This window comes from Larimichthys crocea, unplaced genomic scaffold, assembly GCF_000972845.2.
Source record: "Larimichthys crocea isolate SSNF unplaced genomic scaffold, L_crocea_2.0 scaffold532, whole genome shotgun sequence".
NCBI classification, from domain to species: domain Eukaryota; kingdom Metazoa; phylum Chordata; class Actinopteri; family Sciaenidae; genus Larimichthys; species Larimichthys crocea.
This window is the reverse complement of record NW_020856961.1, coordinates 335,215-358,427: the sequence shown is the minus strand read 5'-3', so window position 1 is coordinate 358,427 and position 23,213 is coordinate 335,215. Positions and strand designations below refer to the sequence as shown.

Below are 23,213 nucleotides of genomic sequence, written 5' to 3'. Positions count from 1 at the left end.
GCCTCTGGAGGTCACGGACGGTCTCTGGAGGTTACGGACGGTCTCTGGAGGTCACGGACGATCTCTGGAGGTTACGGACGGTCTCTGGAGGTCATGGACGGTCTCTGGTCATGACGGTCTCTGGAGGTCACGGACGGTCTCTAGTCATGACGGCCTCTGGAGGTCACGGACGATCTCTGGAGGTTACGGACGGTCTCTGGAGGTTACGGACGGTCTCTGGAGGTCACGGACGGTCTCTGGAGGTTACGGACGGTCTCTAGTCATGACGGTCTTTGGAGGTCACGGACGGTCTCTGGAGGTCACGGACGATCTCTGGAGGTCACGGACGATCTCTGGAGGTCACGGACGGTCTCTGGTCGTCACGGACGGTCTCTGGAGGTCACGGACGGTCTCTGGAGGTCAGTTGAGGAATTCCATCGGCTGCGGTTTAAAATACTACACCTCCCATGATGCACCGCGGGCTCCTCAGCACAGTGATCTGATTCATGAAGCCGCTGCGCTCCGAGCGTGACCAGAGGCGGGAAGCTCGCGGAGGTTAGCGCGAAGGAGACCGGAACCTGGGGCATGGATTACAAAATAAAATCGAGCTTTCAGTAAGAAACACATCAAAGTCAGATAACTGTCTTCAAAATACACACCGAACACGAATACTGTCACATTTATGTAACTTATGTAACCAGATCTGACCTGTAAATTATGTCTTTACTAGCGTTTATATTTCTACTGAAAACTACTTTCAATATCAATTAATAAAAGTTAAAAATGTATTAAATAAGTTCGAGTGTCATTCATTTATTTCTGTCACTCAAACGGCATAAAGATGAATTCACTTATTTTGAAAGTAACCGGAAGTGCTCGGGTTAATCCTGTCGGTGTTGAAGCCGTCGGTGAGCCCCGGGATCTCCGTTAATATCCCGACTTTCCTTCATCATTCTCTGTTTTTGAACCGGCCAGCTGCCGCGGGTCTCTGCCGGCTCTCAGCGTCTGTCGCCCGGCCTTCAGGAGCAGGTGCAGTCGGTGTCGGTCGGGGTGGACGGTGGGTCGCTCTGCGGACCGACGGGATAAATCTGTAATCTCCGGATCTCAGCTGGAAACAGCCAACAGACGGCGGCGGGAACCGGCGGGGGGATTTTCTGTCATTCCAGCCTTCAGACGTTCGTTTGTGAAATTACGCCAAATCATTTCAGGAATTTAGATTCATTGTTCTAAACGGAACCTCGGTCAGATCAACGGAGACTCCCATCCCCCGTTTAACGCTCTGACGGGCGGCTGCTGACACCGAGACATGTGGCCTGAACGGATCCCGCATTTCTATCTGCTCATATTTACTCAGGTGTATCTTTAATGTGCTCACATCTCTTCATTCATTCATCAGGTAACAACGTTCTCTTAAAGAATGTTCCTGCAGGTTCCCTTAACTGCTGTTAGCCCAGTTCTACTGACATGTAAAGAACCTTCTACTGACATGTAAAGAACCTTCTATTGACAATGTAAAGAACCTTCTACTGACATGTAAAGAACCTTCTATTGACAATGTAAAGAACCTTCTATTGACAATGTAAAGAACCTTCTACTGACATGTAACAAACCTTCTACTGACATGTAAAGAACCTTCTATTGACATGTAAAGAACCTTCTATTGACAATGTAAAGAAACTTCTACTGACATGTAAAGAACCTTCTATTGACAATTTAAAGAACCCCTATTAGGACTGTTCTACTTAGATTTAATCTTCATCATCACCTTGGTCATCACCTTCATCGCCACCTTCATCGTGACCTTCGCCATCATCAGGATGACTTTCATTCTCACAAACGGGTTTTACAGTTTCTTGGACGTAGCGCTGTGCTGCTAGCTGAAGCTTTCGTAGTTTTGTAGTCCTGAAGTGCTGACATCATCACTCCACCTGTGACACAGTGATTTGTTTTGGCAGTGAGCCTGCAGGTTGGAATTATGGGAAGTGTAGTTGGATGTTGCACTGTTAAAGAGACTACAATGATGAACTACAGCTCCTATCAGCATTAGGACCAGCAGCAGGTTTGGATGGACTCAGGTCTGACTGAGTTTTCGTAGCCAATGACACATCGCCGTCACACAGGACGAACCTGTCCTCAACTCGTCAGCTTCCTGTCTTTTCTTTGCGGCTCTTTAACGTTGACGTTCCGACATGTCCGATAAGACGGCGCCGCGCTGCCAGCTGAGGCTGGAGTGGATTCACGGGTACAGAGGTCACCAGTGTCGGAATAACCTGTACTACACCGCGGGAAAAGAGGTGGTCTACTTTGTGGCCGGGGTGGGCGTGGTATACAACACCAGAGAACACACCCAGAAGTTTTACCTGGGACACAATGATGACATCATCAGGTGAGAAGGGCGGTTCTAATGAGTAGCTGATGCCGCTGTGCTTTGTATGCTGGATGAACCATTTACAGTCCCTGACAAAAGTCTTGTCGCTTGGGTACAAGTTGACCTTAAGTGCCCCATAAATATATTTCTAATCATTTTTTTTTTTACAAGAAATGACTAATTTCAATCCCAACAGCTTTTGAAATAATGTTTTGGTGCCAAACGACTGAACTGAAAAGCATTCTAACATTCACAGCTTGGTAAAGCCCACTGAGTCAGTTTTTGCAAAGACAAAAGTCTTGTCGCTTTGTCATATGATGCACCCAGTCCTAGATTACAGCCTCACCTGTGATCAATAAGTGATCAGTCAGTTAGTGGGTGTGTATTAAAAGAACCCCAGCACACCAGACCTTCACATCAACTGCAACTTGACCTCTGACAACATGCCTAAGATTCACCCTGAGGCCAAAGCATTGATTATCAAGAGGCTGAAGACCAGATCCACTGCTGAGATGGCTGACACCTTCAATGTGTCTCAGCGTCAAGTACAAAGAATAAGAAAAAGATTTGAAAAGACTGGAGATGTTTTTGACAAGCCCAGGTCCGGCAGACCCCGCAAGACAACTGCTCAGGAGGACCGTTTGTTGGCTGGCAGAGCTCCACCAGGCCTGGTCACCTCAAGTCCCCGTGTCAACCAGAATAGTTTGTAGAATTCTGTCTCGAAACGGCCTTCATGGTCAAATCAGTGCCCAGAAACCAGCACTAAACAAAAGGCAATTAAAAAAATGTGTGACATTTGCCAAGGCCCACAGCCTGCTAAAAGGATGGACGCTGGAAAAGTAGCAGAAGGTGGATTTTTCAGATGAATCTTTGGTTTAATTACATCACAGCCGCTGCAAATATTGCAGGAGACCTAGTAGAGCCCGCATGGACCCGAGATTCACCCAGAAAACAGTTAAGTTTGGTGGCGGAAAAATCATGGTCTGGGGTTACATCCAGTATGGGGGTGTGTGAGAGATTTGCAGGGTGGAAGGCAATATCAATAGCCTAAAATATCAAGAAGTATTAGCTACCTCTTACATTCCCAACCATAAAAGGGGTCAAATTTTGCAGCAGGATGGTGCTCCATCGCATACTTCCATCTCTACATCAAAGTTCCTCAAGGCGACGAAGATCAAGGTGCTTCAGGACCGGCCAGCCCAGTCACCAGACATGAACATTATTGAGCATGTCTGGGGTAGAATGAAAGAGGAAGCATAGAAGACAAAACCAAAGAATCTTGATGAACTCTGGGAGGCATGTAAGACTGCTTTCTTTGCTATTCCTGATGACTTCATCAATAAATTGTATGAATCACTGCCGAACCGCATGGATGCAGTCCTTCAAGCTCATGGAAGTCATACAAGATATTAAATATGGATCTCACAGCACCACTACTTAATTCACTGATGTTATGCAACATATTTTTGTATTTGGAGTAAATTATTTGTTCGATTTTCACATTCTCTGTAGGCGACAAAACTTTTGTCTTGCCAAAACCTGACCTTTCTGTGTTCATTGAATAATATATCTTTCTTCTGTGAAGCAAATTTATTTTAGTACATTAAACATAATTTGGGAGGGTTTTAGCTTTCATATGAGCCATTTCTAAAACCAATGGATTAATTAAAAGTCACATTATAAGCTGTTGTTTCTACAAAATGGATAAGTGACAAGACTTTTGTCAGGGACTGTACACTGCTGCTGTCTGTCTGTAGGAGGCGCTCACAACCATCTATGTTTAAATGTCTCCCCACCTGTTTCTCTCTCTCCCCCGCTTCACCTGTCTCCCTCTCCTCACCTGTCTGTCTCTCAGTCTAGCGATCCATCCAGATAAGATCCAGGTGGCGACGGGTCAGGTAGGTAAGAACCCGTTTATCTGTATCTGGGACACGTACGCCATGCAGACCGTGTCCATCCTGAGGGACGTCCACACACACGGAGTGGCCTGTTTGGCCTTCGACTCTGATGGCCAGGTGAGACCATGCTCCCTTATGTCAGAGTTACAGATGGCAGCACTGCATTGACTCTGGATGTTTGTTTTGTCTCGTAGCGGCTGGCGTCGGTTGGTCTGGATGCCAAAAACACACTGTGTGTCTGGGATTGGAGGAGAGGACGAGTCCTCGCCACGGCAACCGGACACTCAGACCGGGTACGACACTCCATTCATTCACACTGAAGTTTAGTCCTAGTCTAGTTTGGTCCACCTTAGTCCACTTTAGTCTACCATAGACCACCTTAGTACAATTTAGTCCACCTTAGTCTACCATAGTCCAGTTTGGTCCACCTTAGTCCACTTTAGTCCACTTTGGTTCACCATAGTCCACTTTGGTCCACCATAGTCCACCATAGTCCACTTTGGTCCACCATAGTCCACTTTAGTCCACCATAGTCTACTCTAGTCCACCATAGTCCACTTTGGTCCACCTTAGTCCAATTTAGTCCACCTTAGTCTACCATAGTCCAGTTTGGTCCACCTTAGTCCACTTTGGTCCACCATAGTCCACCATAGTACAATTTAGTCTACCGTAGTCCAGTTTGGTCCACCTTAGTCCACTTTAGTCCACTTTGGTCCACCATAGTCCACTATAGTCCACTTTAGTCCACCTTAGTCTACCATAGTCCAGTTTGGTCCACCTTAGTCCACTTTAGTCCACTTTGGTCCACCATAGTCCACCTTAGTACAATTTAGTCCACCTTAGTCTACCGTAGTCCAGTTTGGTCCACCTAGTCCACTTTAGTCCACTTTGGTCCACCATAGTCCACTATAGTCCACTTTAGTCCACCATAGTCCACTTTGGTCCACCATAGTCCACTATAGTCCACTTTGGTCCACCATAGTCCACTTTAGTCCACCATAGTCCACTCGGACCCTGATCCTTGGTGTTCTGCAGGTCTTTGACGTGGCCTGGGATCTGTTCCAGTCGAGCCGCCTGGTCAGCTGTGGAGTCAAACACATCAAGGTGAGACAGGAAGTCCAGACTGTGTCACAGATGGTGCTCAGTCAGCTGTTTGAACACGTGTCCTGTGTGTAGTTCTGGACTCTGTGCGGGAACGCTCTGACTCCAAAGAGAGGGATCTTTGGGAAGACGGGCGACCTGCAGACCATCCTGTGTGTCTCTGCAGCCAAAGACGAGCTGACGTACTCCGGAGCTCTGAACGGTGACGTCTACGTGTGGAGAGGAATCAGTCTGATCAGGACTGTGCAGGCCGCACACGGGGTACACACGCTGAACACATGTTCATGTATGTTCATATTTATACTGAGGTATCTATAATGTGTGCACTGAAATGTGTTCAGGCTGGAATCTTCAGCATGCACGCCTGTGAGGAAGGATTCGCCACAGGAGGGCGAGACGGCTGCATCCGACTGTGGGACGTGGACTTCAAACCCATCACCAAGATCGACCTGAGGGAGGCGGAGCAGGGATACAAAGGTCTGATCCATCCGCTCACCTGGACACTTCCTGTACACTTTGAATTGGTTTGAAACTTTGTTCATGGTGGGAAGCTGGTGAGAGGTCGTGTTGTTTTCTCAGCAAAGTAACTTAAAGAGAGAAGTAACTGATTACTTCTGGTCGGACAAAACAACACCTGAAGACATCACCTTGAACCTGAACTGGGCGGTTCTCATGGTCAGGTGTGTTTTCTGTTGCAGGTCTGTCGATCCGCAGTGTTTGCTGGAAGGCTGACCGGATCCTGGCGGGAACACAAGACAGCGAGATCTTCGAGGTCATGGTCCGAGACCGGGACAAACCAGTTCTGTTGATGCAGGGTCACAGCGAGGGCGAGCTGTGGGCGCTCGACCTGCACCCCAAGCAACCGGTCGCCGTCACCGGGAGCGACGACCGCTCCGTCAGGTCGGGCTGACCCACCAACACCTGTCTGTCTCTCACCTGTCTGTCCATCACCTGTCTGTCCCTCACCCTTCTCTCCCTCACCTGTCTGTCCCTCACCCTTCTCTCCCTCACCCGTCTGTCTCTCACCCGTCTGTCTCTCACCTGTCTGTCCCTCACCCTACTCTCCCTCACCCGTCTGTCCCTCACCTGTCTCTCCCTCACCTGTCTGTCTCTCACCTGTCTGTCCCTCACCCTTCTCTCCCTCACCTGTCTGTCTCTCACCTGTCTGTCTCTCACCTGTCTGTCCCTCACCCTACTCTCCCTCACCTGTCTGTCCCTCACCTGTCTGTCCCTCGCCTGCCTGTCCCTCACCTCTCTGTCTCTCACCTGTCTGTCTCTCACCTGTCTCTCCCTCACCCTACTCTCCCTCACCTGTCTGTCGCTCACCTGTCTCTCCCTCACCCGTCTGTCTCTCACCCGTCTGTCTCTCACCTGTCTGTCTCTCACCTGTCTGTCTCTCACCTGTCTGTCCCTCACCCTACTCTCCCTCACCTGTCTGTCCCTCACCTGTCTGTCCCTCACCTGCATGTCCCTCACCTCCCTGTCCCTCACCTGTCTGTCTCTCACCTGTCTGTCCCTCACCCTACTCTCCCTCACCCGTCTGTCCCTCACCCGCCTGTCCCTCACCTGCCTGTCCCTCACCTGTCTGTCTCTCACCTGTCTGTCTCTCAGGCTGTGGAGTCTTCCTGACCACACTCTGCTGGCTCGCTGTAACATGGAGGAATCAGTCCGGAGCGTCTCATTTAATAACGATGGATCTCAGCTCGCTCTGGGCATGAAGGATGGATCCTTCACCGTGCTGCGTGTCAGGTGACCTCAGGGCGCCGTTGTTCGTGAACTAGTTTATCCAGCCGCATCTTGTTTCAAAGCTGAGAAGAATATAATTTCATTTGAGGAAGTTGAAGTTGAGGTAATGAACCGTTGTTTTCAGGGACATGACAGAGGTCGTACACATCAAAGACAGGAAGGAGGTGATCCACGAGCTGAAGTTCTCACCGGACGGTTCCTTCCTGGCGGTGGGATCAAACGACGGGCTCGTAGACATCTATGCTGTCGCTCAGCGATACAAGAAGGTCGGTGAGTGCAGCCGCTCTGCCTCCTTCATCACCCACCTGGACTGGTCAGTCGACAGCCGCTTCCTGCAGACCAACGACGGCGCTGGAGAGCGGCTCTTCTACAGAATGCCAGGTACTATCTTAGTAGTACATCAGAACTTAGGACTTACCTTCACTTACCTCCCACATATCTCTGTGGTTCTGACCTTTTGGCCTCCTGTGTCCGGCAGCAGGGAAGCTGGTTCCTAAAGAGGAAGCAAAGGGGATCCACTGGATGACGTGGACGGGTGTTGTTGGGACGGAGGTGAATGGTATCTGGCCCAAATACTCAAATGTCACCAATGTGAACTCTGTGGACGCTAACTACAGCAGTGCTGTGCTGGTGACGGGAGACGACCTGGGCCTCGTCAAACTCTTCAGGTTCCCGTGCCTCAAGAAAGGTTTGTATGTATTTCCACTGCAGGAACTGTTTTAGACATTGTTTCACTCAGAGGAGAGGCCCTCTGTCTTTTTCCTCAAACAGGAGCCAAATTTAAGAAGTACATCGGTCACTCAGCCCATGTGACAAACGTTCGCTGGTCCAACGACCTGCAGTGGGTCATCAGTACTGGCGGAGCTGACCACGCCGTCTTCCAGTGGAGGTTCCTGCCAGAGGGCGTCATGAACGGCGTCCTTGAACCCCTCCTCCAAGGTAACATCAGCATTTATCATTTATAACTCAGGTATCATAAAATACGTATGAATCTCGATTCACACAGAAATGTGAACACTCACCTGCGAACACTCACCTGTGAACACCTGCAAACACTCACCTGTGAACACTCACCTGTGAACACCTGCGAACACTCACCTGTGAACACCTATGAACACTCACCTGTGAACACTCACCTTTGAACACTCATCTGTGAATACCTGTGAACACTCACCTGTGAACACCTGTGAACACTCACCTGTGAACACTCACCTGTGATCACTCACCTGTGAACACTCAGCTGTGTGTCTTCACCTCCAAACAAACTTTAAAAAGCCTTTCAGTCCACTCCAAATCAGCCTGATGTCAAAGTTTTTCCCGCCTGTTGTTGTTCATAAAGTTTTCCCGCCTGTTGTTCATAAAGTTTTCCCACCTGTTGTTGTTCATAAAGTTTTCCCGCCTGTTGTTCATAAAGTTTTCCCGCCTGTTGTCTTCAGAGGGTTACGCTGACTCGAACAGCGGAGAGTCGGACTCAGACGTGTCGGACGTCCCAGAACTCGACTCAGACATCGAACAGGAAGCTCAGACGACCTATGAACGTCAGGTGACCAGAACACAAATAAGTCACATGCTGGCTGTCTGTCTGTCTGTCTGTCTGTCTGTCTGTCTGTCTGTCTGTCTGTCTGTCTGTCTGTCTGTATGACTCACCTGTCTGTCTCTCTGTCTTCAGGTGTATAAAGAAGACCTGCCTCAACTGAGGAAGAAGCTGATTGGATCCCTGAAGCGTCAGAAAGCTCCAGAGGAGGGACTTCGTCTGCAGTTTGTTCACGGGTAAAACACTGAACACAGACAGGCAGAGAGAGAGACAGACAGACAGGCAGAGAGAGAGACAGACAGACAGACAGACTGGTATCGGGGCTTGCAGTGACCTTTATTGTGGCGGTCTTGTTTCCAGGTATCGGGGCTTCGACTGTCGTAACAACCTGTTCTACAGTCAGGCGGGTGAGGTCGTGTACCACGTGGCCGCCGTTGCCGTCATCTACAACCGCCTGCAGCACACTCAGAGGTTTTACCTCGGCCACGACGATGACATCCTCAGCCTCGCCGTCCACCCGCTCAAAGACTATGTGGCCTCCGCACAGGTATGCCCGACCAATGGGAGCGCAGCATGTTCTCGTGAGGCTGACTGAGAGTGTTTCTGATTGGCTGTCTGTGTTCAGGTGGGCAGAGACCCGGCCGTCCATGTGTGGGACGTCCAGACTCTGAAGTGTCTGTCTCTGCTCAGAGGACACCACAGCAGAGGAGTGTGTGCGCTGGACTTCACAGGTAACAACACCTGGAAACACCTGGAAACACCTGGAAACACCTGGAAACACCTCTAACTTAAGCACCATTTGTTATCTCTGCCTCTCTGCCTGCCTGTCTCTCTGCCTGTCTGCCTCTCTCTGTCTGTCTCTGTCTCTCTCTGTCTCTCTGTCTGTCTCTCTGTCTGTATCTCTCTGTCTCTGTCTCTCTCTCTGTCTCTCTGCCTGTCTCTCTGTCTCTGTCTCTCTGCCTGTCTCTCTGTCTCTGTCTCTCTCTGTCTCTGTCTCTCTGTCTGTCTCTCTCTCTCTGTCTCTCTCTCTCTCTGTCTCTGTCTCTCTGTCTGTCTCTCTGCCTGTCTCTCTGTCTCTGTCTCTCTCTGTCTCTGTCTCTCTGTCTGTCTCTCTGTCTCTGTCTCTCTCTCTCTGTCTCTCTGTCTGTCTCTGTCTCTCTGTCTCTGTCTCTCTCTGCCTGTCTCTCTCTCTGTCTCTCTGCCTCTCTGTCTCTGTCTCTCTCTCTGTCTCTGTCTCTCTCTGCCTGTCTCTCTCTCTGTCTGTCTCTGTCTCTCTGTCTCTGTCTCTCTCTCTGCCTGTCTCTCTCTCTGTCTCTCTGCCTCTCTGTCTCTGTCTCCCTCTCTTTCTGCCTGTCTGTCTCTCAGTGGATGGGAAGAGTTTAGTCTCTGTGGGAATCGATGATTTTCACTCCATCGTGATCTGGGACTGGAAGAAAGGAGAGAGACTGGCCAAGGCCAGGTAAACACACCTGTCTGCTGCTTACACCTCTGACCATGTGACCTCTGACCCTGTGACCTCTGACCATGTGACCTCTGACCCTGTGACCTCTGACCATGTGACCTCTGACCATGTGACTGCTGACCCTGTGACCTCTGACCCTGTGACCTCTGACCTGCAGCGGTCATAAGGAAAAGATCTTCGTGGTGCGCAGTAACCCGTTCAGGACGGACAAACTTCTGACTGTCGGCATCAAACACATCAAGTTCTGGCAACATTCAGGTACGTCATAACACCTGATCATCATCATGTGATCATCATCATGTGATCATCATCATGTGATCATCATCATGTGATCATCATCATGTGATCATCATCATGTGATTAAAACGTGTATCATTACGGCTGAATATTTTTTTACTTCAGTGACTAAATATTGAATCAAAACAAAAAGCATTTGTAACATTATTAACTTTATTATATAATAATCACAATAAGCTTTATGCTTAGCTATGCTAACAGTTCCCCCCTGGATCCAGTATTTATGCTAAGCTAGGCTAACTGTGAGGCTGTTCTGCTTTCGTCCTGCAGGTGGCGGTCTGACGTTCAGACGGGGGATCTTTGGTAACCTGGGGAAGCAGGAGACAATGATGTCGGCGTGTTACGGCCGCTCAGAGGACCTCGTCTTCTCCGGAGCCACCAATGGAGACGTTTACATCTGGAGAGACACGACGCTCATTAAGACCGTCAAAGCCCACGACGGCCCCGTGTTCGCCATGTGCTCCCTGGACAAGGTAACACCTGGATCAGGTGTTCACCAACAGCACCAGTCTGAACGTTTGATGACCGTTGTGTGGATGTTGTGAAGCGGACTCGTCTGAAGCTCGCTGTTTGTCCTGTGTCCTGTGTTGCGTTCACTGACCAGGGCTTTGTGACGGGGGGAAAGGACGGCGTCGTGGAGCTGTGGGACGACATGTTCGAGAGATGTTTGAAGACTTACGCCATCAAGAGAGCTGCTCTCTCTCCAACATCCAAAGGTCTGACTCCGTCAGCTCAGATGTTTGATTCGTTTTTATCAGAGCTGCTGACTCCAAACCGACCAGCTGAGACAGGACGAGACAGACCAAGAGACACAGACCGAGACAGACCAAGAGACAGAGACCAAGAGACAGACCAAGACAGACCAAGAGACAGAGACCAAGAGACACAGACCAAGACACAGACCAAGACACAGACCGAGACAGACCAAGAGACAGACCAAGAGACAGAGACCGAGACACAGACCAAGAGACAGAGACCAAGAGACAGACCGAGACAGACCAAGAGACAGAGACCAAGAGACACAGACCAAGACACAGACCGAGACAGACCAAGAGACACAGACCAAGACACAGACCAAGAGACAGAGACCAAGAGACACAGACCAAGACACAGACCAAGACACAGACCGAGACAGACCAAGAGACACAGACCAAGACACAGACCGAGACAGACCAAGAGACAGACCAAGAGACAGAGACCGAGACACAGACCGAGAGACACAGACCAAGACACAGACCAAGACACAGACCAAGAGACAGAGACCCAGAGACACAGACCAAGAGACACAGACCGAGACACAGACCAAGAGACAGAGACTGAGACAGATCGAGACACAGACCAAGAGACACAGACCAAGAGACAGAGACCAAGAGACAGAGACCAAGAGACACAGACCAAGAGACAGAGACTGAGACAGACCGAGACACAGACCAAGACACAGACCAAGACACAGAGACTGAGACAGACCGAGACACAGACCAAGACACAGACCAAGACACAGAGACCGAGACACAGACCAAGACACAGACCGAGACACAGACTCTGTAGGACTCTGGAGGACGCTGCAGGGTCTAAAAGAGTCTCTGTGTGTTTCAGGTCTGCTGCTGGAGGACAACCCGTCCATCAGAGCCATCACTCTGGGTCACGGTCACATCCTGCTGGGAACAAAGAACGGAGAAATCCTGGAGATCGACAAGAGCGGACCGATGACGCTGCTGGTTCAGGTGTGACCCACAGAAATACATAAACACAAATATGTGCTGTAGATATATAAATATGGTACTGTAAATATATATATATATATATTAGATATAGATATATATATAATATATATAATATATATATATAAGATATATATATATAATATATATACACTGTAAATATATAAATATATACTGTAAATATATAAATGTATATACATTTGGCCGAAACTCTTACAGCAGATGTTTATCTGATAGTGCTGTAGCCAAATTTAAGGAAGTGATTCCTTCAGCATTGAATTCAATGCCATGTCTCAATGTAACAGAGGACTTGTCCGCTTCCTTTAGCCCAGGGGTCGGTAACCTTTACCACTCAAAGAGCTATTTGGACCCGTTTCTCACCGTAAAGAAAGCACCGGGAGCCGCAAAACCCTTTTGACATTTAAAATGACACAGCATGCAACGTTTTTTTTATTATTAGATTTAATGAAGGACTGCAGAGAGAAAACGAAATTAGGCAACATTTCTGCATGAAACAAAAACATTCTGAGCCACAACAACAACAAAAAAAAACGGTCAGCCTTAGTAGGCCAAAGTTCAAGTTTACCTAATGTCTATTTGAGTCCTTCTTGTATTTATGAGAAACCGTCAAACTTAAATTATCCACCGGCAGCAAACGAAAAAAATACCGTCTTCTTTCTGTGTGCCGTCATCATTTTACTGGAGCGTGCCGTTGGCTGTCAACCTGAAAAATAGAAGGACTATTTCACTGAACAATTAAGAAACATGAATACGCAAAATAATAGGCAGTTAAAATATTTATCATACTTAGTTAATGTGATTTCTGCTCCTGAGCCTCAGCGCAGCGTCTGCAGGTCAGGACTGTATGCCATTACCTTCATCTTCACACAGGATCATAAGCTGTCATCTGTGAGGCGTGCGCGATGTTTGCTTTTAATAAAGTTCATGTTCGAGAACAACTGCTCACATACATATGTGGACCCAAAGACGGACAAACAATCCAATAAGTCTCTTAGGACTTTGCAGTTAATTCAGAATGCTGCTGCATGGTTTCAGGAACAATCAAACATAAATATATATACCGTAAATATATAAATCGATTTTGGTACGAGGACGTGATGTTTGAGTCCTGTCAAGAGTCAGACAAACATCACGTCCTTATTACTCCGCTCGTTTTTTGACTGCTGACTGATGACCTCGCCTGTCATTTCCTGTTAACACCTCTGTGTTGTGTTCAGGGTCACATGGAGGGGGAGGTGTGGGGTTTGGCGGCTCACCCTCTACTTCCTGTCTGCGCCACCGTCAGCGACGACAAAACTCTGAGAATCTGGGAGCTGTCGGCCAATCACCGCATGGTCGCCGTCCGCAAGCTCAAGAAGGGTGAGCGGTAGGAAGTGTTGACGACCTCTATCTGATCACATGATTTACACGCCGTGACGTGTGTGCGTGTGTGTCACCTGTCAGGTGGGCGGTGCTGCGCCTTCTCTCCAGACGGTAAAGCTCTGGCGGTCGGGCTGAACGACGGCAGCTTCCTGGTGGTGAATGCTGACACGCTGGAGGACATGGTCACCTTCCACCACCGCAAGGAGCTCATCTCAGACATCCGCTTTTCCCAAGGTACCTGAACTCAGCACACAGGTGTGACAGGTGATGGAGGTGATTGGTCAGGGGGTGATGAGTCACGGCTCTGTGTTTCAGACGTGGGGAAGTACCTGGCTGTGGCGTCCCATGATTCCTTTGTGGACATCTACAACGTCCTGACCAGTAAGAGAGTTGGCATCTGTAAAGGAGCCGGCAGCTACATCACACACATCGACTGGGACTCCAGAGGTGAACACACCTGTACTCACCTGTGCCGCTGTTAGCAGGAGAGGCTAACGTTACATGTTAGCATGTTAGCAAATATTTAGGAAGGCAGGCGGGCAGTATGTTGGAAGCTAACCAGATTGTCGTTGTTCATTAAAATCTTTAATAGTTAAACTTTATAAACACGTGGTGTCACGTCGCCATGGTTACTGTTTCTGTGTGTTGCGGACAGGTAAACTGCTGCAGGTGAACACGGGAGCTAAAGAGCAGCTTTTCTTTGAGGCTCCGCGAGGACGCAAACAGAACATCAGCGTGTCGGAGGTCAGATGTCCGACTGTCTTTGAACTTGTCGTGTTGTCATGTGCGCACACAAACTTGTTGGGTGTTGGTGTGTTTCTAGTTCGAGAAGCTGGACTGGGCCAGCTGGACGTCGGTTCTGGGTCCGACCTGTGAGGGAGTATGGCCGACGCTCAGCTTCGTCAACACCGCCTCGCTCACCAAAGATCGCAAACTGCTCGCCACCGGAGACGACTTCGGCTTCCTCAAACTGTTCAGCTTCCCGTCCAGAGTGAGTGTGTGTGTGTTTGCTAATGTAAAAACTTGCTCGATTAAACCCGCTGCTTGTTTTGGTTCAAGGCGACCTCTGACCTCTGACCTCGGACCCTTAGATTGATGGTCATGTTACTTTTTTTGAGGTGTTTAATGGTGGTCATGTGATCGTCATGGAAACACAGTTTGACGTTTCTTTATTACAGGGCCAGTTCGCCAAGTTTAAGAAGTACGTGGGTCACAGCACGAACGTGACGAATGTCCGCTGGTCCAATGACGACTCCATTCTGCTGTCGGTGGGCGGGGCCGACACGGCGCTGATGATCTGGACCAGAGAGCCGCCGGGTCACAAAGAGAGCAAAGCGGTGGATAGCGAGGAGTCGGATGACGACACCGAGGAGGATGGAGGTAATGCAAAAAGGAAACAGGACAGAGCTTTTGATTGGTCCAGACACAAGCCTGGAAAAGTCTTGAAGCTGCTTCAAGGCCTGTCACGTGTTTGATTTGTTTGGACTCATGGTGTTTTTCAGGGTACGACAGCGACGTGGCACGGGAGAAAGTGGTGGACTACGTCACCAAGATATACTCGGCGAGCATCAGGAACATGTCAGGAACCAGACCACACCTGCAGCACCGGGAGCTTCCTGTGGAGGAGAGGTACTGTATGATACACATGGACGCACTTTTTACCTGACGCTACCTTAACTGTTCTCAACTCGTTTCTTGTTCAGGCCTCCGGTGAGTCGAGCCACGCCGCTGCCCGACAAGTTGCTGAGAAACGACGTGACCAAGAAAAAGAAGGTGGTAGAGGTCAGTACGAGCTCGGACCTTCGCCCGCTGACCCGGCGGAGCGGCGCTGACCGGCTGTTTGTGTTTTCAGGAGCTCGTGTTGGAGCACGTCTTTGGCTACAGAGGCTTCGACTGCCGCAACAACCTGCATTACCTCAATGACGGAGCCGACATCGTCTTCCACACCGCTGCCGCTGTGGTCATCCAGAACCTGTCGGCTGGTCAGTCCACCTCTCATCCTCTAACTTCACATGTTGTTGAATGATGACCTCACACTTGCTGCTTCCTGTCCTAACAGGAACTCAAAGTTTCTACCTGGAACACACCGACGACATCCTTTGTCTGACGGTCAACCAACACCCCAAATACCAAAACATCATCGCTACGGGACAGATCGGTGAGTTTCCTGTTAGCTTGTTAAATTAGCATCAGACAAACATTAACTGCTAACAGTCTGCAGGAAACAGGAAGTAGTGTTCATGAAACAGGAAGTAGTGTTCAGTTTGCTTCCTCATTTTCACATCTTTCCTTAAAAAAAGCGAGGGGCTTGTCGTGGACACTGATTGGTGTTTACAGCAGCCAATAGCGAGTGTGTGTTACACCCCCACCGCTATGATTGCAGCTAGCGCTATGAGCTAGCATCAGCATCTGCATTCCAGTGAACACGGCCGGACTGAACAGAACCTCTGAACCAGCAGTGTCCAGTCTAACAGTGAACACAGCGACAGAACCTCTGAACCGGCAGTGTCCAGTCTAACAGTGAACACAGCAGCCTATCAGGTGGTTTTCTTGCCGGGTTTGGCTCCTGGCATCCCGGGGCTGAGTCAGTTCAGGCCATCTGGCCTAACCTACTGCTGCTGCTTTAATATCTCAAGCGCCACCGGATTGATCGACTTTGGTACCTCAAGCCCCAACTCATCTCTCTCTGCAATGTCCATCACCAGGGAAACAGACACAACCTCTTTCCAAGCTTTAAGGAGGTTGAGGTGATAAATCTGTGTAGCTTCTCCCCTGTCAGATCGCACAAGCTCATAGTCAGCGCCACCCACTCATCGTGTGACCACAAAGGGTCCTTGCCACTTGGCGAGTAATTTGGAGTTGGACGATGGGAGCAACACAAGCACTTTATCTCTGATGAGAATTGTCTTAACCCAGCTCCTCTGTTGTACAGCCGCTGCTGATGTTCCTGGGCCCAGAGCAAATTGTCATGTGATAACTGTCCTAGTGTGTGGAGTTTTGCCCTCAGGTCCGTACTGAACTTCATTTTTACTTGGGCTCGGACCGTCCTCCCAGCTTTCTTTAACCAGGTCCAAAACCCTGCATGGTTTTCTGCCAAACAACAGTTCAAAGGGAGAAAATCCCGTGGAGGCCTGGGGTACCTCGCGCACTGCAAACAGCAGAGGATCTACCACCTGTTCCAATTACAGCTAACATCGTGTACAAACTTACGGATCATGGACTTTAAAGTCTTTAGTCTTTAGGCGCTCAACCATCAGTTTGAGGGTGGTAAACACTGGTTCAAATAGACCTGATGCGCAATAATCCGTACAGTTCTCTCAGTGAATGTGACATAAATGAGGTACCTTGAGCAGTCAGATGACCTGAAACAGTGCCTGCGCCACACTCAGAGATGGTGTGTAGTGGTGCTGCCTCTGGAACTAACACAAAGTGATATCCGCGTACACTCTAGTGAAATGGCCCTAAGAGGTCCATCCCAATATGTTCAAATGGGACCTCAATCAATGGTAATGGGTGCAAAGGCGCTCTCGGGATGGCCAGTTGGTTAACCAACTGTCTTGAACCCAGGCCAAACAGTACCCAGAATCCCAGAATCAGGGGGTGCGCCAGGTGGGAACTAACCGCCGCCTTCAAGCTATGCTTTTTACTCTTAAACCAGATTTCTGCTGGTACCACAGGATATCTGTGGATGTCCCCATGCACACACCTAATATCCACTCAACCGGCCTCTGTCAAAGCCCCAGGTCGAATCAGGTTCTGGTCTCCTGAGCCATCTCCACACCTGTCCCTGCAGCTGATGTACCACGCCGGGCCGGGCCTCATAGTAATCAGTGAGGCCCAGCTATAGATGACTGTAGCAGCCCTCACAATCACTCATAGACTGGATCAAAAAGGATGGCTCAGTTTTGTGGGGTTAGACAGACTCTGGTTCTGGTTCTGTCTTCAGGGTCGACAGATTAAAGTCGTCTTGTTGTTCAGTCGATCAGACTGTTTCTGCATCTCTGCTGCTTTTTGTCCATCACACTTCTTTTTTTGTTTCCACTGCTTCCTCATTGTCACCGCCTCACCTCATCACCAGGTGACATCACTGACCTGCCAGGTAAGACCCCGCCCACCTCGCCACCCATCCATTCACACTCATGACTCTGTTGATGGTGTTTAACCTGTCGGTGTTGTTCGCTCTCGGTGTGTAGAGGCTGAAGTGTCCGGTGAGTATCAGCGCTCGGGACCCGGATCAGGTCCAGATGAGTTGTTCTGTTTGTAGCTCTGTGTCGGTCCATGGACGCTGATGTGGATCAGATGAAAACACACTGTCCATCCACACTGAACCAACTTCCTGTGTCCAGGAATCCAGTAAAATCAAATGTTCATTTTTATCAGTCTGATGTTGTGATGTTTCAACATTGACGATAACTGTGAAGTTTAAAACATTAAACCAAGCTTGTGATTGACTTTTTTAACTCACCATTGCCACTTACTGTGTTAATATGGCAACCACAGAAACCTCTGTGCTCTGTGACAGCAGGTTTAAATTCAGAATATTTGCCTTTGAGCAAAATGATGTTCAAAGTCCACCATGAATGAGTGTGGACGTGATGAACCTTCACTCGTCAAGGAGGAAGACGTTTAATGTTTGTTTGTAGAAAACAATCTGTAACATTCGTGTGGATGGAAAATCTTCTCTGTGTGTTTTCAGATGTGTCCATGTTTGTGTGAGCATGGTGACTTATCAGCATGTGAAAGTAGGCTGGGCGGTTAGTGGACCTGTCTGTGGTGTCTGTACTGTGTAAGACTGTGATTCAGAGGCTGCACATGAAGAGACCATGGACCTGGATCTGTTGTACTGATGATGTCAGGTCGTGTTCCCGGTCCTCATTTACTAACTTGAATGAAATAACAGTTAAATTTATTGAGGGAACTCGAAGGAGACTGAACTTAACGTGGTGATAGATGATAGAACTGTTCTGGATCTGTGGTGGACAAGGTGAGATCACATTTGGACTTTGATTGGGAACAACAAATAAGGAATGACTGACTGTTGAGTTAGGTGATCAAGATTCGAGGATGAGGCTGGTACCAGTTTGTAAAAACAAACAAAAGAATAACACAAATCAAAGATGAGTTTCTTTTATGAAGATATTTTGAGGACAGAGGCTCTAGAAAATAGGTTGAACCAAACGGGCTGAAACATCATAAAAGAGACTAGAGACCATGAACCTCACCTGGAAACATACAGCTGTGTGTCATCAGCGTAGAAATGTTGTATTTTATAAACATGATGTAGGAACAAAACAGAGCTTTGTGGTACACCACAAGAGAAATGAGCAGAAGATGATACAAAGTGTCAGCTGCTGGTCCACCTGGAGGTCATTGGTGTGGATCCTTCAGGTTCCTGTGGTTTGTTTGTCACCTTTTTAAAACATGACTTATCTCTTTAGACGAAAGGATCCTTTATGATTGCAGGTGTTAATAGTGTTTGCTGTAAATGTGTGTATACAGGGCATGTGTATAGAGAATGTCTTTACTCCTGAACCTGAGCCTGTTCTCTCCGATATTCAGCGTCTCCACTGCGGCTCCATTTCCCCCTTTGTTCAGTGGTTCCTTACCTCCTCAATCCTGTGGTTCCCTCATTCCTCTGTGTTTTGGTGGTATTTTGGTTCCTTGGTTCTCTGGTTCATGGTGGTATTGGTTCTTTCTATGATTTGTGTTTCCATTTTTCTGCTGTGCTTCTGTTATTTGATTCCTTGGCTCCTTTACTACCTTAGGTCCTTGATTCCTTAGGTTCCCAAGGTTCTTGTGTGGTCATTACCTTGGTACCTTGGCCCTTTGGTTGCACAGGTACTGGCATCCTCTGTTCCTTTGTTCCTTGATACTGTGGATCTTAGGTTCTTCGGTCATTTCTTGAAATCCTTAGTTCTATAGTCCTATAGTTCTAGGGCTACCTTACTACCTTAGGCCCACAGCTTCACGGTTTGCTTGATGGTTATGTGGTTCCTCAGTTCTTTGGTTCCCATGGTTCTGGTGTCTTCTCTCAGGCCTTGCTCCCTCCATCCATGTGTGGGATGCCATGACCAAACAGACCCTGTCCATCCTTCGCTGTTCCCATGCTAAGGGTGTTGGCTATATCAACTTCAGCGCTACAGGAAAGCTGCTGCTTTCTGTGGGAGTGGAGCTTGAACACACCATCACAGTGTGGAGGTGGCAGGAAGGTACAAACTTTAATTTCATATTCTTAAATAATAACTTCCATTACAGAACAGTCTAAAGCAAAGCACAGTGACCTTTGACCTCTCTGCCAGGCACCAAAGTGACCAGTAAAGCTGGCCACACTGAGCGAATCTTTGTGGTGGAGTTCAGACCGGACTCTGACACCCAGTTTGTGTCCGTGGGAATCAAACACATCAAGTTCTGGACTCTGGTTGGAGGTTCACTCGTCTACAAGAAGGGAGTGATCGGCTCGGTGGAGGACGGTCGTATGCAGACCATGCTGTCTGTCGCCTTTGGTGCTGTAAGATACTTCTCAAACTTCCTGTTCGGACTTGACTTTTAAAATAGAACATATAAATTAAATCACGTCTGTCTCCTCCAGAACAACCTGACTTTCACAGGCGCTATAAATGGAGACGTGTATGTGTGGAGAGAACATTTCCTGGTACGAGTGGTGGCAAAGGCGCACAGCGGTCCGGTCTTCACCATGTACACAACCCTGAGGGATGGACTCATTGTCACTGGGGGGAAAGAACGACCGTGAGTACCCAAAAATCAACATCCCCCAGTAGAGTTCAGAGGTGACAAGTGCAAGTCAGTCAGTCAGTCAATGTTTGAACTCACCTGTCTCTGTAACCTCTGACGGACAAATGGTCGTTTCCTGACTTTAGTTCAAAAATATCTGAAAGAAATAGGGACACAGAGACCAGCTTTTATGGCCTGGACTCAGGGTGGAGTTGATTTAGCAGATGCTAACCTTCAACAATGTAATGGCCTCACAGGTAGTCAAGGGAAGGGTAAGAGTCAGGTGGTCAGTTGGGTAAAGGGACTGTTGTGCAGAAGTCTGAATGATGAAAAGAAAACTATGTTTGCTGTTGACAGGACTAAAGAGGGCGGTGCTGTGAAGCTTTGGGATCAGGAGATGAAGCGCTGCAGAGCATTTCAGCTGGAGACCGGTCAACCAGTGGAGAACGTCCGATCCGTCTGCAGAGGGAAGGTATGAGACAAGCCAATGATGCAGTCAGAGGTTTGCCAGTATCAACTGTTATTTGCCGTGGTTCATGTGGATCATTATGGTAATTTACCTCCAGTTATGGTGTGCCCAGCTGCACCTTTGTCCAAATATTTTCAGTCACTGATATTTGTTTGGTTATAATGTTAGCACAGCACAGACAGACACTGTAGTGTACTTTATGAGCTAATGTACTCAGATTCTTCAATTGAAGGTGAGATGGTTCACTGGAGCAAGGTTGATGTATCTCTTTTGTTTCTGATGATCCAGGGTAAAATCCTGGTGGGAACCAAAGATGGAGAGATCATCGAGGTTGGAGAAAAGAATGCTGCCTCCAACATCATGATCAACGGACACACTCAGGGAGGGATCTGGGGTTTGGCCACTCACCCTTTCAAAGATGTCTTCATTTCTGCCAGCGATGATGGGACCATCCGAATATGGGACCTGGCTGATAAGGTGCTGGTCTGACGAGGGTGTGGAGGCAGTTAGCTCCACTACAGGTCTGAAGCTTTCATGTTGTATAACATTTTGAATCTACTCACTTCTTGTTTTCTGTATTAGAAACTCCTGAACAAGGTGAGTTTGGGTCATCCTGCCAAGTGCACCTCCTACAGTCCCAACGGAGAGATGGTGTCCATCGGTATGGAGAATGGAGAGTTCATCATCCTGTTGGTCAACTCCCTAACCGTCTGGGGCAAGAAGAGAGACCGCAGTGTTGCTATCCAGGACATACGGTAGGACTTCATCCCTGAACAGATAACAGGACATACGGTAGGACTTCACCCTTTAACACCTCTGTGTTGTACCTCAAATAAATTGCACATATTTTGTGGGTTTCTTGTGGTCCAGGTTCAGTCCAGACAATCGGTTCTTGGCTGTGGGTTCAGTTGAAAGTGCAGTGGATTTCTACGACCTTTCTTTGGGACCGTCCCTGAACAGGATCGGATACTGTAAGGACATCCCAGGCTTCGTCATCCAGATCGACTTCTCTGCTGACAGCAAACACATCCAGGTTAAAGACTAAGAACATTTACTCGTCTGGTCTCAGTGCTGTGTGACCTTTACTCTTGGCTCCCTGTCATGTGGTAAACGTAGAAACTAAAACCTGAAATCTCCCTCATTTCCATCCCAGGTGTGTACCAGCACCTACACTAGGCAGGTGCATGAAGTTCCCTCTGGGAAGATCATCACCGAGCAGTGTGTCTTTGAGAGGATCACCTGGGCTACGTGGACCAGGTAAGCCTTGCTATGAAAAGCAGACATATTGGGAACATACTGTAGATGTCAGGGAACATACTGTAGATTAACATACTGTAGATTTTAGGGAACATACTGTAGATGTCAGGGAACATACTGTAGATTAACATACTGTAGATGTTAGGGAACATACTGTAGATGTTAGGGAACATACTGTAGATGTTAGGGAACATACTGTAGATTAACATACTGTAGATTAACATACTGTAGATGTTAGGGAACATACTGTAGATGTTAGAGAACATACTGTAGATGTTAGGGAACATACTGTGTATGTCAGGGAACTGTGGGGTTTTAGGGAACACTTTGTTTTGTTCCAGCATCCTGGGTGACGAGGTTCTTGGTGTTTGGCCTCGCAACGCTGAGAAAGCAGACGTGAACTGTGCTTGTGTTTCCCACGACGGCCTGAACCTCGTCACAGGAGACGACTTCGGCCTCATCAAGCTATTTGACTTCCCGTGCTCAGAGAAATTTGTATGTAACTTTATAGGAAACATTGCAGACGCCTTCAGGAGACAGACGACTGATCTGATCTCGTCTTTTCACAGGCCAAACACAAGCGTTACTTTGGTCACTCTGCTCACGTGACCAACATTCGCTTCTCCTGTGATGATAAATACGTCATCAGCGCCGGAGGCAGCGACTGCAGGTGAGATTTAAGTCGACCAAAAAACCCTTCAGACAAACACCTGAAGCTTTAGTCAGTCAACACGACAGCTGAGACCAGCAGAGACTAGTAGAGACCAGTTGAGACTAGCTAAGACCAGCAGAGACCAGCTAGATCATGTTGCATTTTACAAGAATAAAAAAAATGTATAAAGCAAAAAATAATTCTTCTTCTCCTCTTCCTCCTTCTACTCTTCCTCGTTCTTCTCCTTCTCCTTCTCCTCCTGTCTCTTGTTTTCTCTCCAGTTTGTTTGTGTGGAAATGTCAGTGAGACATCTGACCTCCCCTCATCCCTCCATCCTCCTTGTCCTCCTCCTCCTCCTTGTCCTCCTCCTCCTCCTCCTCCTCCTCCTTCTTCTTCTCCTGTGGTGCTGCACTCACCTGTGCTGACGTTTCACCTGAAGTCACACAGACAGGAAGTGGTGTGAGCGTGTGACTTCCTCTGAACTGCTGCTGTCGCTCTCTTCCTGTGATGTGGTTAAAGACTTGTAGCTGTTTCCTGTCATTCGTCAGTACGTGCCTTTTTCACAAACCCTGAACAAACGTTTGACAAACGTTTGTTTGTAACCATGGTGCTAC

At 48.3% G+C, this 23,213-nt stretch overlaps 1 protein-coding gene across 2 annotated transcripts; it reads left to right on the top strand.

The window, feature by feature from the left end:
- Positions 1-860: 860 nt before the first annotated feature.
- On the top strand, positions 861-22,990 carry eml6 (EMAP like 6). Of its 2 annotated transcripts, XM_019260052.2 has the most exons (42): positions 861-2,365; positions 4,203-4,362; positions 4,440-4,538; positions 5,281-5,349; positions 5,422-5,607; positions 5,688-5,823; positions 6,045-6,246; positions 6,958-7,095; positions 7,217-7,473; positions 7,571-7,780; positions 7,864-8,031; positions 8,529-8,635; positions 8,762-8,862; positions 8,987-9,173; positions 9,252-9,357; positions 9,992-10,085; positions 10,246-10,346; positions 10,656-10,858; positions 10,990-11,101; positions 11,982-12,109; positions 13,345-13,486; positions 13,571-13,723; positions 13,805-13,936; positions 14,145-14,233; positions 14,313-14,480; positions 14,668-14,869; positions 14,992-15,118; positions 15,193-15,271; positions 15,342-15,471; positions 15,549-15,647; positions 17,568-17,588; positions 19,525-19,698; positions 19,789-19,997; positions 20,079-20,236; positions 20,579-20,693; positions 20,979-21,167; positions 21,273-21,445; positions 21,561-21,723; positions 21,844-21,947; positions 22,289-22,442; positions 22,517-22,617; positions 22,881-22,990. In XM_019260052.2, the coding sequence occupies exons 1-42, from the start codon at positions 2,169-2,171 to the stop codon at positions 22,903-22,905; spliced, it is 5,868 nt and encodes a 1,955-aa protein (XP_019115597.1). In that variant the 5' UTR covers positions 861-2,168; the 3' UTR covers positions 22,906-22,990. The 2 variants fall into 2 exon arrangements, with proteins under 2 accessions (XP_019115597.1, XP_019115598.1); XM_019260053.2 differs by lacking the exon at positions 17,568-17,588.
- The last annotated feature ends 223 nt before the right edge of the window (positions 22,991-23,213 follow it).